Consider the following 20,601-nt stretch of genomic DNA (forward strand, 5'->3'; position numbering starts at 1 on the left):
TTAGTTTACATTGTTGTGGGCGTTATTTGGCCCATTAGACATTAATGGCAGAAGCTGGACACCGGTTGCTGGACGTTAAACTAAAACAGTCAAAGTAGGAGGAATAACAAGACACACTTCAGGAATGTGAAAGTAGCCTAGAGTATATGCAGAAACCAAATATCCAGGGATAAATCTTTACGGGAGAGAGAAAACTTCAGCAGAAACATAGTTCTTGTTAAAGTACTTAAACAAAGACTGTTATTCAAGAAATGCACTGAATAGACAAGTGTTTATCATTTAAAACCTTCAAAGGCAATGTGATCTTGCAGCTCACAACAGCAAGGTAGAATGAGAGTCTTGCTGCCTCAAGGTATAATGTTGGACAGGAAAAAACTCTCTTGGCTAGGCTTAAAAACGTGGTAAATACTATTAAAATTCACTAGTTCAGTGAGTTCTTCTGGTTTCCTGATCTCTGTGTCAGAGATCTTAAGTATGAAGCACTAAATTAAGCTGCATAGGCATATTACTAGTAAATACCATGTAAAATTTGGTCTAAGCTTTAGTTCTAAACATCAGATCTTTTCTCCCTACATACCCTTACATTCAGCAGTTTCAGAGGCAAGCTGAAGCTAGGCTGACTTTCACATATCCAGTTGGCTTACTGTAAACTAGGGAAGAGTATACAGGGGACTTGTGATGGGCAAAAACAAATGCATGAACTACCAACATAAATCTAACTTGTGTTTCATGGCTCATTAGCAATCTCAGGTCATAGAGGATTTGCAGTGACATAATGAAATAACAGGTTTCTAAATGATCGTTGGCAAAATCCCTTACCAACCATTTTCCTTGCAGCTGTTCTAGCAGACAGTTTATTTGCTCCAGCCCTCCAGCTGCTGTGCTGTGTCTCTGAGCCTCTACATTCCAGCTGCGAAATTAAGATCTAGATTTTGGTCAGAATTTTGAGCGAGTTCTTCCAGAAACTAGTAGTTCCCTTCCAGCACACTGGCTCATATCCAGCTCCATTAGTGAAATCTGCTGCACTTCTCCGTTGGCTTGACTTATTTACGGACAGAAAAACCCACTCCACAAGACTGAGTAATACTAGCGTGAAAGCAGGCGGTGAAGCAGGAAATAGCATGGATTTCTTAGTGAAGCACTTCCAATCCCTTTTCCCCAGACACTGCCAAACACCTTTTCCACTTACGTGCACAGGGGCCTAGTGAACAGGGCCTGATCAAGGATGAGAATGGCAAAGGGAGGCAGAGTGAGGAATTGATGATAACAAAGCCCCCGGTTTTCAGCATCTTTCTGCAAATAGCATTTCGACTCTGTGTGCCTTCTCCACAGCTCACTGAACACTAGGAACAGGATGAAAACATTAGGAGAAATGAAAAAGGTGCTCCATGAAAACACACTTCCTTCCTCAGCTCCCATATCCACATTGCATACACACACCACAGGATAAAGCAGTTGCAGTTTTCAAAATGTTGGTTGCAGCAGAATAGAGCAGCATCTGACCATGCAGCTACAAACAGTGCAGGCATAGTAAGGAGATGAATTACTTCTTATTTTCTGTCCTGTAAGGCTTAATTTCTTTCCATGCTCTTGTTACCACTTCTTTTCTGTCAGATGGCGTCTCTTGTTTTAATGGTACTGTGCTACAGTTCGAAGCCAGTCTTTAAGCTTTGTTTCTATGTGTCTGTGTCTGCTGGCTGGAAATACTCCAGCTCATGTCCAAGAGCAGACCTCACGGAGCTGCAGATCACAGTTGCATTCTGGCCCAGATAAAATCCAGCCTAAGCTTAATCTTTAAGCTTTGCTGTTGAAAATCCCTTTAGGAATAATAAAGGGAGGAATATTTTAGTCACCAATTAATTACCTCAGCCTTGTAGTTACTATATATGGCCTACACAGAATGGTATAAACCCTCTAATACCAGACTGCAGTGCTTCTTGCACAGGTGGACATGGTTTGATGGACTTCATCATGACTATTCAGTTTCATATTTATGCATATAGCATTGTGGAAAACGAAATACAGACAGTGTCTTTGCACTGGAACAAAGTAGCAGTCTGTAAAAGGAACTAGAAAATGGGTAAAGCACTGTAATTACCATCTTCACTGCCAGAATGGCTATGTGTCTCCTGGCGGAAGACTTCATGAAAACATACACTAATTTGAGTAAAATGCCCAGGCAGATCCCCATAAAGAGGGTGCAGGTGGGACAGCTCCGTAGGGTGGTTGGCATTTCTTTTACAACTTCTGCAAGACAATTTTCACTACCTTCCATGACAGAGGACTGGAAGAGTGGTGGCAGAGACTGCAAGATGTGGAATCATTTTCATGCTGACTGCCATGAACCTTGGTCTTGCTTTGACCTCATAAAGTAAAATTATATTTTTATAATATTTCTCCTCCCTTCCCCTTTCCCTTTCCCTTCCCTTCTCCATTCCCTTCCTCTCCTGTTCCCTCCCTTCCTCTTATTTTCTATTGTCTTCATCATAGGAAAGGGTTGGAGTGACCCCAAGAGGAAAAGACTATTGAGATCAGAACAGCTAGATTTTGGCAACAAAGAGCATGTAGCCTAGGGTAATAAAGATTACTCTTCATCAATGCCTTGGATGAAATAATAAGCATAGGCAGGGACAGAGGCAGGGATTTATTGTTTGGAGCAAGGGAGTTTGGTCAGATGGCTAAAGCACATCTGTGGAGAGAGACACCACAGAGGAACATGGAGCTAGTGATAGCATCCCTAACCAGGATGATGAGGACAGATCACAGGACAAAACTGGGCATAACATGCTTTGTGAAGTCTGACCTTATTTGGGTCCTCTATCCCAACTGGCTTCGGAACTTCATCTCCAAGATCTGCACAATGCTCATGCAAACAAATAGTATACCTGTGTCCAGTCAGAGAGAAGCCATTCATTGGGACAATCCTCATTTTTGCAGGCTTGTTGTGTAATGGTCCTTGGCGTGGGGCAGAAGGTTTCTGGCAGCTCTAACAGGCTTCCATCGGCCAGGCGCTGCTTACAAAGTGTATCTCGCTTCTGGACACCACCACCACAGGTCTGTGAACACTGAGAGAAAAGAGACAGCCACCTCACACCATACCCTCACCACCCTCCTTGCTGCAAAAATTACTTGTGAATTAGGGTAGAAATCAACACTTGGTCTTGGCCAAATACAAAACATAAAAATTTCAGAGACCTCAAAGTAGACTGCTTTTAAAAATGTCAAATTTATTTTGGAAAAGGGGAGCGGCTTAATTTGCTAGTATTTAGAGGAACTGTTTCAGTATTTCTGAAGTGTTCTGTTTTAAGGTGTTCTTTCAAAAGACATTGAAACAGTCAGTGAGTCAGCATTGAAGTATGGAGGTGGAAAATTTGTCCTCTCCACCTGGAAACCGAGACAATTGCATTTGATGTAGAGAATCTAAATAGTAACACCTATGTCTGCACTCTGACACTAACCATGTCAGAAAGAGTGGAAAAGTCTAGTCCAGCAGTAGATAAGTAAATTGAGATTATTCATATCCAGAGAATACACCTCCCTTCTGTCTTTAATGTAAATATCCCTCTCTGCATCCATTTTTCTACTTAAGCAAGGCAGGAAATTTTGAGTAACCAAATTTAGTAGTTTTCCTGAATATTTTTTGTAAATTTAAGTTGCTCAGCCCTTTTTCCCAATGATCCTTTTCCTGAGGCTGGTAAGAGACTCCCAGTTCTGCTCAGTTCAGCCAGCTCAATTCCTTTTCTCATTTCTTCTAGAAAAGGAAAGGGGGAGCTTGCATTACACTGACATGACCAGGAGTTGCTTATAGCTTGTGACATGGCAATTATTCAAGAGAAACAGACAATAATATGGAGAAGTATTAAAAAGTATACTTAAGCAGTTAAAGAGGGAGTGTTTTAAAAAATCTTGCAGTCATGAAAGGCCCTTCTCTCTGAGATAAAGAGCTGCATGAACTTTAATGTTAGCCTGAATATTTAGGCTAAACATTTTCTTTGAAAGACAGAAAGGAAGTGCAGAAAGACATTTTTATATTTGGTTTCTTTTAATTTGTAAAATTAGCTTTTGTCTTACTTATTTTGAATGGTACAAAGCTCAAAGTCTTCCAAAAAATTAAGCAACAAAAACATTAGTTTTCAACAGAAGAAAATGTCTATCAGCCTCTCGTTTTAGAAAAATTCATTCCTGAGGAGGAATAAAAATATGATTAAAAGTATTATTCCAATGTTACCTAAGGACTTTTATCATATCATACACAAGATACCAAATGGGTCACTCACTGTGAGTATCACAAAGTATGTTCCTATTGTCAATCAGTAAATCTCAGTAAGTCTCTTTGCCCTTCCAGCTCTGCCAGAGATAAGACAAAACATATCTTTTCTTGCTTCTTGGATTTTATTCACTTACATAGTGTTGTCCCTGCACAGGACAGCCCCAAGAGTCACACCATGTGCCTGAGAGCACTCTCCAAACACTTCTTGAACTCTGTCAGGATGCTGCTGTGACCACTGCCCTGGGGAGCTGTTCCTGTGCCCAGTCTCCCTCTAGGGGGAGAACCTTTTCCTGATATCCAACCTAAACCTCCCCTTACACAACTCCAGGCCATTCCCTTGGGTCCTCTCACTGGTCACCACAGAGAAGAGATCAGTGCCTGCCCCTCCTTTCCCCCTCACAAGGCAATTGTAGACTGCAATGAGGGCTCCCCTCAGTATCCTCCAGGCTGAACAGACCAAGTGACCTCAGCTACTCCTCATATGGCTCTTCCCCTCAAGGCCTTTCATGATCCTCTCTGCCCTCCTTTGGACTCTCTCCAATACTTTAATGTCTTTCTCATGCTGTGGCCCCCAGACCAGCTCCCAGCACTGGAGGTGAGGCTGCCCCAGCTCAGAGCAGAGCAGGACAATCCCCTCCCTTGCCCAGCTGTGATGCTGTGCCTGATGCACCCCAGGACAGGGTTGGCCCTCCTGGCTGCCAGGGCACTGCTGACCCATGTTCAACTTGCCATCAACCAGGACCCCCAAGTTCCTTTCCATTGTCTCCCATGTGGTTTAGTTTTACACTGCTCTCTATGCAAGGTATACCACAATATAGTGGTATACCTTGAATAGAGAGCAGCGTAAAATTTTTTATTTTTTAATTTTTAAATTTAAAATTTTTTAATTTTTCCTTACTGTCAAAAATTAATTCTCTGCTAAGATTCCACAGCAAGATAAAGCACCTGCAAAAGGAGTAAACGCTTTTTTCTCATACAGTCTCTCAGTTTCTTTTAAGGCCTGACACTTGAAGATTTAGAAGAGACATTTTATCGTGTGAATTAGAAATAGAAAGGAAAATATAAGAAAATACTACCAATTTTCCCATGCTGACTTTGTTTTAAAGTCATTGTTCTAATTATCTTTGAAGCAAAGACAGCACTGGAGCAAATGAAGAATGCTAGGACTGAGACTTTAGCACTTATTCAGTAATAAAACAAAGGTGGATGAAGATTTACTAATGGATCTCTTCCATTTCAGGTATGCAGAACAGATATTTATAGGACCTTGTAAAATGAAAGCTTAAATGCTGCTCCAGAAGCACACCACTGAAAATGATAAAAATTCTAGTGCATTTAGTTAAGACACAGAAATATTTAAAAGATCCCTTCCTCCTGTAGTCGTATTATTAAAACTGTAGTATTACAACCATTTAAAGAAACATCTTTAAGTCTTTTGAATTACACAAGTATTTGCAACAAGATTTCAGCAAATTAAGTCATTTCAGAGTGCTTTCTAAAAATGGAAAGCCGTGTAAAGACCCATTTGTAGACATGAATTTTTATAATTAGTGTAATAAACCATGCATCTCCCAATGGGAAGTGTTTAAAACACATTTCTTAATCTGAAGCATGAGGAATGTATCTTGTACTAAATGAAATTATTATTTGAGAACATATGAGGTACTCAAAATGCTTTAAAGACTCTTTTATCCTTAATCCTTCTAGTTTAGTATTCCTAGAAACCTAAACATAGCTCACCCAAGTCCAATCCCTGCAGCTGACCATATATTCCAGATATTTTTGTTTGAAATCTATAGCCAGCTGTTAAGATTTTCCAATAACTTTGCATTAGAAATAGCTACAGTCATTGTTTACTTCTGGAAACACAGATGCATTTTTTAAGAAAAAAAATGCATACTTAGCAGTTTTTAAATGTCTTGTCAGAATGATTAATGATTCCCATTGATGGGCTAAAGTTAAACCATAGAATCATAGCATGGTTTGTGTTGGAAGGAACCTAAAAGTTCTTCTAGTTCCACCCCACCCCATTCCCCCTCTGCCCCCCACTAGGCAAGGGACACCTTCCATTAGACCAGGTTGCTCAAAGCTACATCCAACCTGGCCTTGAACACTTTCAGGAATGGGGCATCCACCATCTCCCTCGACCAACATGCTTCACTGCCTCACTACCCATACACTAAAACATTTTTTTCCTAATAACTAAACTAAATCTGCCCTCTTTCAGTTTAAATCCAATACTCTTTGCCCCACTGCTACATGCCCTTGTCAAAAGTCCCTCTTCAGCTTTCTTGTGGGCACCCCTGATAAGCTGTAAGGCTGCTCTGTGCTCTCCCCGGAGCCCTCTCTACTGCAGTTGACTAGCCTGTCTTCATAGGAGGGGTGCTCAGCCCTCTGAGCACTGAAATATGTGCAATGAGGACTTTAGGCAGTCATAAAATGAGGTTACACATAAATTCTTACCTCTTGCCATTCTGTAGGATACCAGGAGGGTGGGCAGTCAAAGCGATTACAGGCTTGCACAAGGGATGGCTTGGGTTTAGAGCACAATTCATCTGCCAAAATCACAGTCTCATTGGTCTCTCTTGATAGTAGATGAGAACAGAAGACATCTCGTGTCTGCAAACCAACCCCACAGGTAAGACTGCAAGTGCTCCAATTCCCAATCTCCCATCTGTGAAGAGGTCAGCAGAGACAATCTTAAGCACAGAAAAAAATTCACCTTAATTTTTCTCCTATTATAATGACAGATGAAGAAATAGTGAATGAAAGGGAAATTTCCTTCTCAGATCAATGTCCCTCTGGCAGCTGGAGAATGAGGCTAACATGAATATTTGCAGCTCTGCATTTCCATCTCTTGTCAGAAGTTCTTGGACTACAAGTCTCTGGGATTCCTGTAATATCACAATAAATGTTTTGTGGCCTACAGTAGGATTTTTTTTTTGTCTGTAGGAGCATGGACAATGCAATTCAAAATAGAGTGGAATTAATTAACTTATTTTCTCCCACTATCTTGAACAAAAAATAAAGGAAGATATTAACAGAAGTGTAATTAAAGGAATGTAAAACTGAAATGCTGAGCACAAATTTCTTTGGTATTCTTGACTGACTTTTCTAGGCTGTTGAGATAGGAGGTACTGAAGCTTTGAGAGATGCAGTGGGAAAGCAGGGGATCATCTTTAACCCCTGGATTAACACCTGTCACTGAGGTAAATCTTCTCTGAACTAGCTAGGTAAATCCTGCATCAACAGGATTGTTGATAATGGTATTTCAGTGTTCATCACCTTAAAACCAGATTTCTGCTATTTGAACTGTACAACCCCTAATTCTGTCAGGTAAACACAGAAAATTCTTTAAAACAACAGGCCTTCCACTCATGTCTCGGCTAGAAAGCACTTCAGAGATATGTAAAAATGTATACACAAAAAATAAGTCATATATTCAGAAAGAAAATACAAGAAAATAGCCTACCCAACAAATGAATGCAAAACTCAATGTTGACCTGGATATACTCCCACATCCAAAATGAAAGTATGAAAATCCAGATAGTGCTGTTTTTTCTAAGTCTTAAGAGTAGCTTCATTTCCAACATGATATTATTGAAACTGATTGCTGAGAGAATAAATTAAAAATTCAGGAAAAGGAAGGCTCAGAGAGCCCATCTTGAAGAAAGCTAATCCAGGCGGAAGCTTAAAGAGAGTGATTATGAAGGAAGATACCCTCAGGCTCCAAATAGGATGGAGGCAGATAATGAAGAAAAGTTATGAAGCATGTCAGCAAAATGTAGCAGATTTTGTGGAAGAAGCAGAAAAAACACACTCTGATGCTCAGAGATCTGCAGTCAATGGAAATAGCTCAGTGCATGAAAAACATACGATGTTAGCAAACACAGTACTCAGCCATTTAAGATTGTGCTCTCCTACAATCACTGAACAATTCTAACCTCTTTTTATTTTATAATTTTATTTTTGAGCATGTTTCCTTTCTTTCAAATAACACCCTTAACATATTCAAACAGCTAACAGGTAAGAAATTTTTTTTCCTCCCTAGATGATATGCTGATGGACCAAAGGCACATTGCTCCTCTACTGTGCTCCATCTGCTGGTCACATTCTCTGATTTTATAAAAGGATCCATCCTGAGCCTCACTGTAAGCACAAATGATGCTGTAGTTTGCTTTTAGACAATATTCTTGGTTCTGTTAGTAGCAATGACAACAATCTGTTTAACCCTTTCTAACAATAAATGCATCTTGCATACTGAAGTTCCCGTGGTCACTTTCCAGGCCATAGTACACTGAAGGACACTAATCTGTACATATGTACCAGGAGCTATTTATCAGTGGAAAAGGAGTAACATATGGCAGCCAGTTAAGCTAAGCTGGTATGTTCTCCATATGAGTGATCTGAGGGGAGAGATCTTCCCAGAATTTCCCATTAAATTGTCAGAATTAATGGAAATATCATCTACTCTTCAGTTTTGGTGCAATCTAAAATAAGATGTTTGAGTAGGTGGTGAAAAGAAGGCATTTTCTTACTTTAGAATCTATTTTGATACATGGTTGGTTGCCAGAATTTCTTTTTTTCAAGTGCTGGCAGTAGCTGTTGCCTCCAGCAACATTTTGTTTGTTATTGGTTAAATGCAAAATGTTTCTGTTGGCAATTCACATCTCAGTGGCTAACAAGCCACATAAACCTTTTGGACATCTTGGCTTCTTCAGTAGAGGGTGTCTGTATCTTCTTCCAGAAAGAAATGCTGTATTTCTATAAAGAAAAGGGATTTGTTTTTCTGAATTGTTTGTGTTTAAAATTTCTGAATGTTGCAGGTTGCATCTGTAACCCTTCCCATAACTAACATTGTTTTTTCACAATTCTTTCCAGATGCATTAAAGAGGAGTTTCCTTTGAGGAGCTCACAAACTGTGAGGTCAAATACTTCTTACCCTTGTACTTCCATAGCTCCAAGTGACTTATATGGGCTTTCACAGATGGAAAACAAAGAATGTAGAGTAAAGCAGACGTGTAAAGTGGAGTATGGAAGTGCAAATAACTGAACCCATAAATGATATTACATGAATTTCAACGTCCTAAGAAGCATAGAGAAAACCACTGATAATCTTATAGAATTACAGGCCTGTAGAATTATTTTATAATAGCTAAAGGTGCTTGCAACACTTTGAATTAATATTATCCTACTAAATTTCCAATTGGTTTCTAGAATACTTGTACTGTTGGAGATAATAATCTTAAAAATATATACATATTACTGTTTTTCTGGAGTAATGCTGTTTTGTCCCTATTGTAGAGTGTTACATAATGCTAACTGAAATATGTCCTGACCTAGTTCATGTGGTACTTAGCTGTGAATTCCTCTATCTTTTCTTCTAGGTGCTTTGGCCATACTGATTCACACACAGGACACACAAAAAAGAATGTCCTATATGCATCTGTCAATACCAGAATTAAAACTCAAATAGGAAAGAATCTTTAAAGGCTAAATAGAGTAGTTACAGAATCAAGCTACAGGAACCTTGCACAAGTGGAACTTGTGATATCTTTGTAAGCTGACTGCAGCTGATGTTAAGGTACAGACTTTAGGAACAATCTGCATACTTGCTGGTGTATAGAACAGCTGAAAGTCATCTGTTTGGTACTTCCCATATTACTTTTCAGAACCTGGTGAAAGAATTGCATAGTTTTGGTCCAAAACATACATTTTATCCCTTCTCCTTTCTCCTTCACTACCGCCCAAAAGTCTACAAACATGTGGTAACAGAGAAACAACATAAAAATATAGCCTTATCATACAGTAGGACCTTGGTGCATTTATGCTACTAAAGTCCTGGCTTATTCTAGCTCTAGGATTGTCAGTTCACCAGTTGTCCATCTCCACCTCCTAAATATCTAAGTAGTGTTTATGTATGTAAACCCAAACTAGACTTTAAAAATATTTCAACAACTGTATTTAATATGAAACAGATTTCAAAACGTTTTGATCCTCTTCAGAATATAGATACATAACTCTACTGATATACATAAAATACACTGAATATTTGAACTGATTGAACAAAAACTATATAAATTCAAAATCAGAGATTCATTTAGAGATGGCTAGCAAAGAGGAATGTAAGAGGAAAGAGGTAATTCATAGGGCTGGATGTGTTGAAATAAATATATGTCTATCAGTAATATATGTTTCCCTGATACACGTATTACATGTATCACACATGGGTGAACATTTTCCAAATGAACATGGATCAAAACAGGTTTCTACTGGAAATATTTAGGGAGCAGAGGATGGTCCGAAAATACAACTTCTTTCAAGTATTATCAAAACTTCAAAACGAAAATTGATCACAGAAACCTTTAACTTTCCAAATGAATGGTTTCTTTCTTCGATAAGGGTATCTTAGTAGTTTTTTTAGCGTTGGTCAACTATATGGACATATAATGCATGTGAACATAGGCAGACTCAGTAGTTTCTGAAGTAGTTTCAGAAGTACCAGATCTGACTGCTCAAGGCAATGGTTTTCCTTCAGTTTCTCTTACACACAAATGATAAGGGAAGGGTGTAGTCTAAAAACTAGACAAAATTTAATGAAAACCCCAGTGAACCAAAACACTGCATTTCTTGCATTTCCAGGAACTAGAAACTAACAAAGTGAATTAGTAATGGACAGATCTTATGAACAGAAAAACACCAGCTGGGAAATTTATCAGCCAATATATATTATGAATTGGACTAACAATCTGATCTACCATCACTTTTATGAATTATGAGTCTAATCGCTAAAGGACCAATAATAAAGTGCTATTTTCTGGAACATTCTCATTAAATAAATCAGGCTTATTTAAGGAATGCTTATGCATATGCTTAATTCCACATCAACAAACAGTTCCTTCAGTTATCATGGTCAGTGCATTTTAAAATGTAAATACTCACAGCTCCCCTGAGAAACAGAAAGGGAACAACTTTGAATGGCCAAAAGAGACTCAATAATCTGTGGTTACCCCCACAGGACCATTATTCCATGCTATTACTGTACATCTAAAAATGTTAGAGATTCTCTCAAAAGACAGTTTAACTATGCCATTTGTAATAGGGAAATCATCTTTACATACTTAACAAAAATCTTTCCTGTGGTCTTTGAATTAAATTTGGGCATCTGTTATCAGCTTAAGGCCATTTAAAAAATTCCAACATGTGACATGAACATGCAAACCTGTAAAGTTCTAAACATCTAATTTTTAATTAGAAAGGAGCTTTCCTTCTTTCTTTCAATAGGAAAAAAAAAAAAAGGTATCAATATCATATTGTACCCCAGCAGTTCAGGTGAAGAACTGGAGGATCAAGAGAGCAGGATCTTTTTCCTGGCTCTTTGGTGAACTCCAGAGATGAGTGACACCAGAACTGGTGAAACATGGGCTACCCTGTGAGTGTGGGTATATTCTCTCTAAATCCAAATGGAATTGTAAAGTACTGGGCTGGATCATAACATTATCCCACCTGTGTCTCAACTTCATATTCACAAAATCAAAACAAAATGATGTGTGGTTTTTTTTGGTGTGTTTTTTTTTCCCCTCCTGTGCTTTGTCCATGCTGCCTGCTTAGGTAATAACTTCACAGCAGAGATGTTATCTTATTCTTCTTTCTCTACCAGCTACACAATAGGAGTCTCAGCTTGACAGGAGCCTCCAGGCATTATTGCATCATGAGTAATAACAGGGACAACAGTGCACTGTAACCACAGTTTTGAAATGTCCCTCTCACTGTCACGAGAACTGGAGATCAGAAAATACTTCTGCTAGCTAGAGAGATCAGAAAGTGGCACTGGATAGTAAGCAGCTACTCATGGCAACATAAGATAGTAGAATTAGTTGTTGCCCCAGTAGGGCTACGAGCCTTCAGTACAAAACATTCTCTCAATGCCCATAATCAGTCTGGAAAAAGTAAATGATATAGGTAGAACTTGTAGTCTTGAGCCAAAGCTCTATGTAGGTGACAACTTTGGACAAGTTCCCATATGTGCAACATATATGGTAAACCCCAAATCATTCTAAGGTGTTACGTATTATAAGAAAATTATCTAGGGATGTGGTTTAATGCTAACAGAGTCCCTTCTACCCGTGCCAAGACAATTGAACATTGCACAGGAAAAGTAAACACTTTTCTAGAGAAAGACCTCCCAAACTAGTTCAAAAAATGAAATCATTGCCATTTTTATCTGGTTAAAGCATATGAAAATGATACAAAAGAGCTCTTCTTATTTCTAAAATAAACATTCATCAGTGTGGAGAAAAGTTTGCCTGGAAGCATCTGACTTAACATCTGACACCTGCCAGCATAAAGACATTCCTCAGTGCACAAGGGCTGTGAGGCAGCTGTGGATATGTGCATACAACAGGCTGAGTAAATCACATATTATATCAATACTGGCTTCCTCCTGTCTCCTGTCCTCTGTCAACCTGTGCATTCTCCATTTGGCTATGAAGACAAAGAGGTCTGCTCACAGCCCAAGTATCTCCTCCCTTCCTTTTCTCTCATGAACCCAGAACAGTGTTTGTGGCAGAGTTTCCTGCTTCACGTGTGAAAGGCTCATTTGAGCTTTCTTGAGGCTCATTTAACAGATATATGTTTGATGAGCAATATGCTCAGTATCACATCTTACATACCATGTCAGAATGTGATCTTAAGCTCTGAAGAGCAGGAAAATATAACATCCATTCCATTTGGATGGCTACTACATAGTTTCTTGTAGTGAAGCTACAGGACTGAGATGAGAACTCCCAAGTCAGTTCTTGACTTTATAATCAAAGAAGTCTCAAAGAAGGTGGCAAAAGCCAAGACTTTAAGTACAAGTTATTTTTCATCCAGATGGTAAATCACTCACAGTAAAATCTGACTGCTCCTTTGAAATGAAGTATGAGAGCAAAGACCTCAACCCTGGTGTTCAAACACAGATCTGATTTCTCTGGGAAGGGATTTCCCTACTGCCGTTGTTCAATTTGTAGTAGACCAAACATTACAAATATACATACAATACACACATACTTCAGAAGAAAAGTGAGATTTAACTAAGCTCTGAAAAAATCAATGGTCATTAAAATATAAAAAATGAAAATACAATGAAAGCACTTTTAAATAATCACTAGCAAAACCAGAAAAAACAATTAATACTTAGAGTTGTTCAGTGCCAGCCTCACAAAATCCATTGTACAGTATCCATTGCACAGTGTCTCCACTGTGACAAGGAAACTGAACAGGCAGGAAAGATTTCAGGAGATTGTTGTGCTCAAGGGAGAATGAAGCGTTTCTTCAAAAAGTGTCTTCCTTGAAGTGAAGGAAGGCCATTAGAGATATGCAGACAACACAAATAAGCAGATCAAAGGCTCAATGAAAGTGCTCTGGTAGGTGACAGAAGTGGCCTGCACTCTGTAAACTTACTGATATCAATTAACATTGCAGCTCATTACAGCTGATTGTGGCAGGGAGCCAGTATTTATATAACAGAGCCAAACAGAGGAACATAGAGAAGGAACTCACAAGTCAGAGAAGTACAGAGGGTAAAAGCAACTCTATAGCTGACAATTCTGATTGCTAGAGTAACCTTATGACATGCCTCAAGCAATATTTATAAGGTTCTGTACTTTAAAAAAGTCTTGCTGTCCCTTGAGTTGGAGGTACAGAACATCAACTATTCAGGCAGGACAGAAAAGAGCGTTTGTGTTCTGCTGTCAACATTTTGAACAGTGGGAGGTTGTGCAGTGGGTCTTTCAGGAGACTTTTGCAGATACAGATTGCACGAACCCCACAGGAACATGAAAAGGCAGCTTCAGGTAAGTGAACTGGTTTGGCAGGGAAGTTGTTTGAGGAATTAGCAGACATACTGGGTACTGAAGAGTGCCTCACAGAAGACTTTTATTCTGGTTGGTAACTTCAGCATTGAGGTAATTGATAGCAATGGCAGTCTTTAATATAACCACACAGACCAGGTTAGGTTTAAAGAGATAAATAAATACCAGTTTAGATTTGGCTTATGCTTAAAGCAGCAACTTGTTACAAGGATGTTGTTTAATTTATTATGTGAGATACAATGAAAATAGATCCTTGGTAGGTCTTTCAAGAATGAAGCAGTTAACAGATAAGGAAAAGAGTAAATCAGTGTAAAGGTGGAAAGCTGGTTCAAGAAATAATATTGGGAGGTTTGAGGAACAGAACACAAATTGCACAAGTGGAACTTGTAACAGAAAGTGGCAGAAGCTGAATGAGGAGTCCATGGAGGAAACATACTGGGAACTACACCAGGGTGAGTTTGAGCTAATGTACATTGCCCTAAACCTACATTCAAGCAATGCAGAAACACAAGAACTACTAATTTATGAAATAAATTTTGCAGATCAGTTTACATAATTCTGTTGCAAAGAACCAAAGGAAAAATATCCTGGTTTCTGCTCAGGTAGAGTTAATTCCTTCTCTGTAGTTGGTTGGATTCAGTGTGAGAATAACGTTGATAACATACTGCTATTGTGTTTGCTGCTAAGTAGTGTTTATACTAAGTTAAGGACTTTTTTAAAGTCTTGTGCTCTGCCAATGAGGAGGATCAGAAAAAAAAAACTGTGAAGGAGCATAGCCAGGACAGGTGACCCAAAGCAGCCAAATGGATATTGGAAACTGTAGGATGTCATGCCTGATAAATAAACTGGAAAAGTTACCTGGAAGGAGGGTTGCTTGGGGTATAGAGATGGGTCTGAGCATTTCTCAGAAGGTGAGCAATGATATTGTGCATCTCTTGTTCCTCCATGTTTTTCTTCCTCTCTTGTTGTCATTTTTGTTATCATTCTCATTTTCATTATCTACTGTAATTATTATATGTTATTTGTGTTTCAATTATTAAAATCTTCCTCTCCCAACCTACAAGTTTTAGCTTTGATTCTCCTTCCCATTCCACTGAGGTGTGAGGGTGTGAGTGCACAGCTTCGTGGTGCTGAGCTGCCATCTGGGCTTAAATTACAACATACTAACACCTTGTTGCCCATGACAGAGCTGCTTTATGTTGAAAGCCCTCTAGCTCTTTCCACACTGGTGCCTTCCATACAGGACTATGTCATAAGCCAACACATTTTCTTTAGGCCTACCTTTACAACATAAGGAAAATATTAAAACACCCTGCTATTCCTGAGGAAGACATCAGCAAGCTTACAGATACCAGAAGACAAACAAAGAAGAAGCTCTGTGGTGAGACAGATGTACTGATTTTAGTACATCTGAGAAAGTGATGATTTTTAATCTGAAATTCCTTCTAAATTGAAACTTTAAAAAATTACATATGGATGTAGACAGCACAGAAATAATATACAAAAAGCCTGACTTCACAAATGCTAAGATCAATATTCATGAAACGTGTGATTTTGTCTTACAGATTAACAAGACTTGTTGCATTGCACTAAATAGTATATTTAGTAGTTGTTTTGGCCTGGGTGATGGGAAGCTTGTACTGAGTATGGTATGTTATGTAGATTATCCCCCCTCTCTTATCCCATGGTCTCTTCCCCATGCACCCCCGTGCTGCACACCTGGTGGGTGGTCCCATGGGTGCCCCTCCCCTCACCCCACCCCAAGGGATCTCATTGGCTGCTGCCCTCTTTCCCCGCCCCCATCCCTGGGTATAAAACTCCACTGCAAGGGTGCCACGCCCTCTTCTCTGCCTGGATGGTCGCGGGAACCAGAGCATCCCATCCCAGGCCAATAAGCAGGATTGTCATCCCTGCGTGGAGAAGAGCACTTCTCGTCTTTTATTGCTGTCTGTGCAAGTCCGTGTGGGCTAGGGTTTGAGCTAGCTGGGTCGGACTCAACAACAGCCCAGAGAACCATGGGCTATTGCAAAGACTCTCCCTAAATCTAAAGAAGCCTTTCCTGAAACGATAAGGGTAGGAAAGAAGCAAAGATGTCCACATAATGGACCAAGCAAGTATACTAATGAATGAGTGTTCAGATAACAGTCACTGGGTTTCAGTAATTCTCTAGCAAATCCAAGTTTTATGAGCAGCACTGCCACAAAAACAGCAGATAACATGAGCTTCTTGCTGGCCTGGCTGGCAGCAGTACAGGGAAAATATTTTCAATAGGATGACCTATTCCTAAACTATTTAACCAAGGAAGAAGATACAAACAGACTGTCTCTCAAATTAAAGCATACACAGTGTTTCTCTAGCTTTTTTTAGTAGGGGAAAGAACCTAAGAATATATCTATATAACCATATGGTACTGTGATTGAACTCAGGAAACTCAAAATGTCTGCTTACATTCCATGTTCTGCTCTGAGTTCCCTTCAATGTCCTTCTGGCAATATAGGGCAAAAAAGTCAGTACAGGAATTTTGTTCCAAGGGTGCATCCAGAACCAGTATTCTATGCTGAATTTTATATAGGGTCCATAGGGTCCATGGGAATCTCATGCAGGGTCAAGGCAACCCCTGGTGTCAACCTGATCTGTGGGATGAACAGATGGAGAGCAGCCCTGGGGAGAAGGACTTGGGGGAGCTGGGGGAGGAGAGGCTGGACATGACCCAGCCATGGGCACTCCCAGCCCAGAGAGCCAAACGTGTCCTGGGCTGCATCCAGAGCAGCGTGGGCAGCAGGGCCAGGGAGGGGATTCTGCCCCTCTGCTCTGCTGAGACCCCACCTGCAGGGCTGCATCAGCTCTGGGCTCCCAGCACAGCAAGGACATGGAACTGATGGAGAGAGTCCACAGAAGGTCATGAAGATGATTGGAAGGATGCAAAAATTGTCCTGTGAGGAAAGGCTGAGAGGATTGAGATTATTCATCCAGGATAAGTGAGGGCTTTGGAGTGACCTAATAGCAGCTTTCCAAGTACATGCAGGGAGCCTACAAGAAAGATGGAGAGAGACTGTTTACAAGAGCATGTGCTGACAGGACAAAGGGAAAAAGCTTCAAACTGAGAGTAGATTTAGATTACATGTTAGGAATAAAGTCTTTACTGTGAGGGTGGTGAGACAATGGCACAGCTTTCCCAGAGAAATTGTGGAAGCACAATCCCTGCGGGTGTTCAAGACCAAGTTGGATGGGACTCTAAGCAACTTGGTCTAGTGGAAGATGTTCCTTCTCATGGCAGGGGTGTTGGAAATACATGATCTTTAAGGTCCCTCTCAAACCATTCTATAATTCTATTCCTTTTTACTTTATATTTAATGATCCTGAAACTGTAACCAATAATATATTTAGTAGTCCACTCACTCTTCTCTATTAAAAGATGCTTTTTTTCACATTGACATTTAGAGACCAGAACATACAGGTGCTCCTCACTTAGAGTGGGGAGGCTCTAAACTCATGTTATACCCACAAACCATCAAACACAACTATATGGAAGTATAAAGTGATTCTGACTCAATGGAAGAAAAAATGCTATTCAAAGTGATGGTATAATAAAAGTTATGATGTACATAGGCAAATTTAAAGGTATTAAACCACATCATATCTCCATCCTAACTGCTATATCTACATAGATTTGTGCGCAGAATCTACATACTCCAGAATGGCAACTTAATGCACTTCTCCAAATTTTCCTGAGTGAGAAACTGGTTTCTTAGACCTTGCAGAAAATAGAAACTTTAGACAATGCAGCTTGCTCACTCATGGGAAGGGAAATGTACTTGTCTTATGTACCTGAAAATCTTTGTTCAGACCTGAACAACGTAAACATTACAATTAAACAAACAAATACACTTCCATAAAACACAGTTACAAATCTGTGGATCCATTGGGTGGTAATTAGATGCATGGAACTCTGTGCTCCAAGTGTCTCCCAAAGCTGTGAATGAACTAACAGCTGGTTAGATTATACAGTACATCAGCTTAGTCACAATTCTAATGGGTAATTGCACATTGAAGATGGAAATTTTCATGGGCACAAATAGGTCTTGCTGTGCTTCTGGAGATGCGACAGACCTGCTTGGCAGATAGAGAATTCATAATTTCATCGGTCTGACTCCTTTAAGAGGTATTTAATTCACTCCAAACTGAATAGAAGTGAGGGCACCTTCTCCATTTATTTCACGTGTGCATCTTTTATTTCATGTGTGAACCTGATGAGTAACTATGTTACAGAACCATACAATACATTTCAAGAATTAGGGCCACATTTTAATTTTTTTTTGCTCATCTTTTCATCCATAAAGGTGTATTGGTTTGAAAGTATTGGGTATTTCTCAGAGTTTTACAAATTACTTCAGCAATACTGCAAGTGAAAGATATAATGGTGCTGCTCAGTTCACCCCTTTTTAAAGGAAGTGAAGATTGTAAAATCAACAATTTATAAGATCCTGTAGCTTGTTTCATATGTTAATGCTGAAGTGAAAAAGTTAATTCTGCTAAATATGCTACAAAATGTTTGACTTCATATTTGGTGCAAAAGGAAAGACGGTTTTTTTTTGCTGTTGGGAAAGCTTCTTTGGGGAATGAAATCCTGCTGGTGAGGCAGTAAATTAATACTCATGAAGACTGAGAATAAATTTAGAGAAAAAAATGAGGAGTAGAAGCTAACATATGAAACACTGGAGTGTGATGGTATTTGATCAAAATAGTGAAAAATATCAAGTGGCAGTGGATTCTAAATTCTAGCATAAATGAAGAGAAAGGTTAGGAGAAGTGAACTGTATTAAGGTGATGAAACCCATAAAATTAACTGTACTAGGAAGAAAAAGAAGAGTAAGTCTGCTCTGCAGAGGAACTCAGTAAGTGCCTAGCACGAATTAAAGATAATACTCATCACAAACCAAGCTATAACAAAACCGTGTTAGGGCATGACAGAATTGTTTCAACACAACGGTGTACTAACTTGGAGAAATTAGTGAACTGGAGATCTGTGTAGAGGAAAATAATCTATCCAAGTGTACAGTATTTTGATAAAGAAGTGTGTTTTATCATTCAAAGTAAGAAGGCTATATGGTAGAATTTACTAAAAAAATGTAATTGCACTCTAATATTTTATGGTGATAGTAGTCTGATGGAAATAGAAGCTGAAATGAAGGAAAATGTCTCTTACTGTAATGCTATCTAATGAAGGAATCATCATATTATTGAAAAGCAAAATGGGGGAAGACCTCTGAAATTTTAAACTAGAAGAGCTTGCGGCAGGGTATGATGGAGGCTCCCAAGCTCCTCCGACCCTCCGAACTTGCAAGTTGCTTTGCTTCACATTTCTATGTGACACACATGGCTGAGAAGAGTCTCCTTGGGGACATCACTGTAACTGCAGCTGTGTAAAGGACATTGGGGAGCCAGAGAGAAGAACCAAAGAGAAAGGGGAAAGGCAGGCTGCCAGACACATCTTGGACAATCTCTTGAGAGCCAGGAAGGGTGCAAAGTAGGAGATTATATTATAGAAAAGGGGAGAGAAGAGAAATGTTCTTAGGTCACAGATTAGTATGTTTTAAGGCCAGGGTTTACTACAGTGATGGGGGTAGTCCTGCAGGTAATGCAGGTTAAGAGCCTAACAGAGCCACCTAGGGAGGGCAGTTTGTTTAGATGTCCCTATATAGGCCTGTGTTTAGCATAGTAAAGCTAGAGAATAAATGACCTTATGATTCCCTCATCAAGTCCACGGCTTCAATCTAAGATGTTTCTCAAACTGAAGGCATCAAATAAGGGCAAATCTACCCTGTGTGACAGCATATTCCTTGTAACGTCTGATTCTCCAACCTGCTCCACCACAGTCCAAGCTGTGGTCTGTGATCCCAGCAGGCTCTGTGGGCTACATCTTAAGAGGGTCTCAAAGCCATTCTTAATGCACTTCAGCTAAAAATAGACCTAAATGCATCCCATTTAAAAAATACGTCACTGGTTTGTGAGGATTTGAAAACCTGTCTGCGTCACAAAGAGACGCTAATACCATCTTTGCCTCATTAATGCTAATTCTAACTAACAACTCTGAAAAAACTTCAAAATGCAAGAACTGGTAGTTTTTGACAATAATAATTTGTATCCCCTTCCAGTAAGGCTGTAGTGCAATATCTGTAGACATAATGACTTGCAGACCTTTTAACCTTCTTCATTAACTATATAGAGATGCTCCAGTATTTCCCCCCACCAATGCAGAATACATCTGTATTGACACCCTTCCACACACAGGTCCCCTGTACTGGATTAGAGAAAGCTCTGGCCCTTTCACCCATATTGAACTAACTTCAGATTGTGGATGGGAGCATGCCTTACGCTGAGTCTGGTCTGCCACCAATCTAATGCCTTGAAAAAGAAGGTTGATTTTTTTTAATCCTTTGTAGTTTAACTTCAACTAGCAAACAGAGCAAAACAGAT

At 39.5% G+C, this 20,601-nt stretch overlaps 1 protein-coding gene across 1 annotated transcript in view; it reads right to left on the reverse strand.

Moving 5' to 3' along the window:
* ADAMTSL1 (ADAMTS like 1) overlaps positions 1-20,601 on the reverse strand; it is a 392,889-nt gene that overhangs the window by 47,308 nt on the left and 324,980 nt on the right. Inside the window, exons 17-19 of the mRNA XM_058823311.1 lie at positions 6,734-6,944; positions 2,886-3,065; positions 1,190-1,343 (exon numbers count right to left, since the gene is read on the reverse strand). Of these exons, the coding sequence (XP_058679294.1) occupies positions 1,190-1,343; positions 2,886-3,065; positions 6,734-6,944 (545 nt within the window). The remainder of the gene's footprint in view (positions 1-1,189; positions 1,344-2,885; positions 3,066-6,733; positions 6,945-20,601) is intronic.

Source organism: Ammospiza caudacuta, chromosome Z (genome assembly GCF_027887145.1).
Source record: "Ammospiza caudacuta isolate bAmmCau1 chromosome Z, bAmmCau1.pri, whole genome shotgun sequence".
In the NCBI taxonomy this organism is placed as follows: domain Eukaryota; kingdom Metazoa; phylum Chordata; class Aves; order Passeriformes; family Passerellidae; genus Ammospiza; species Ammospiza caudacuta.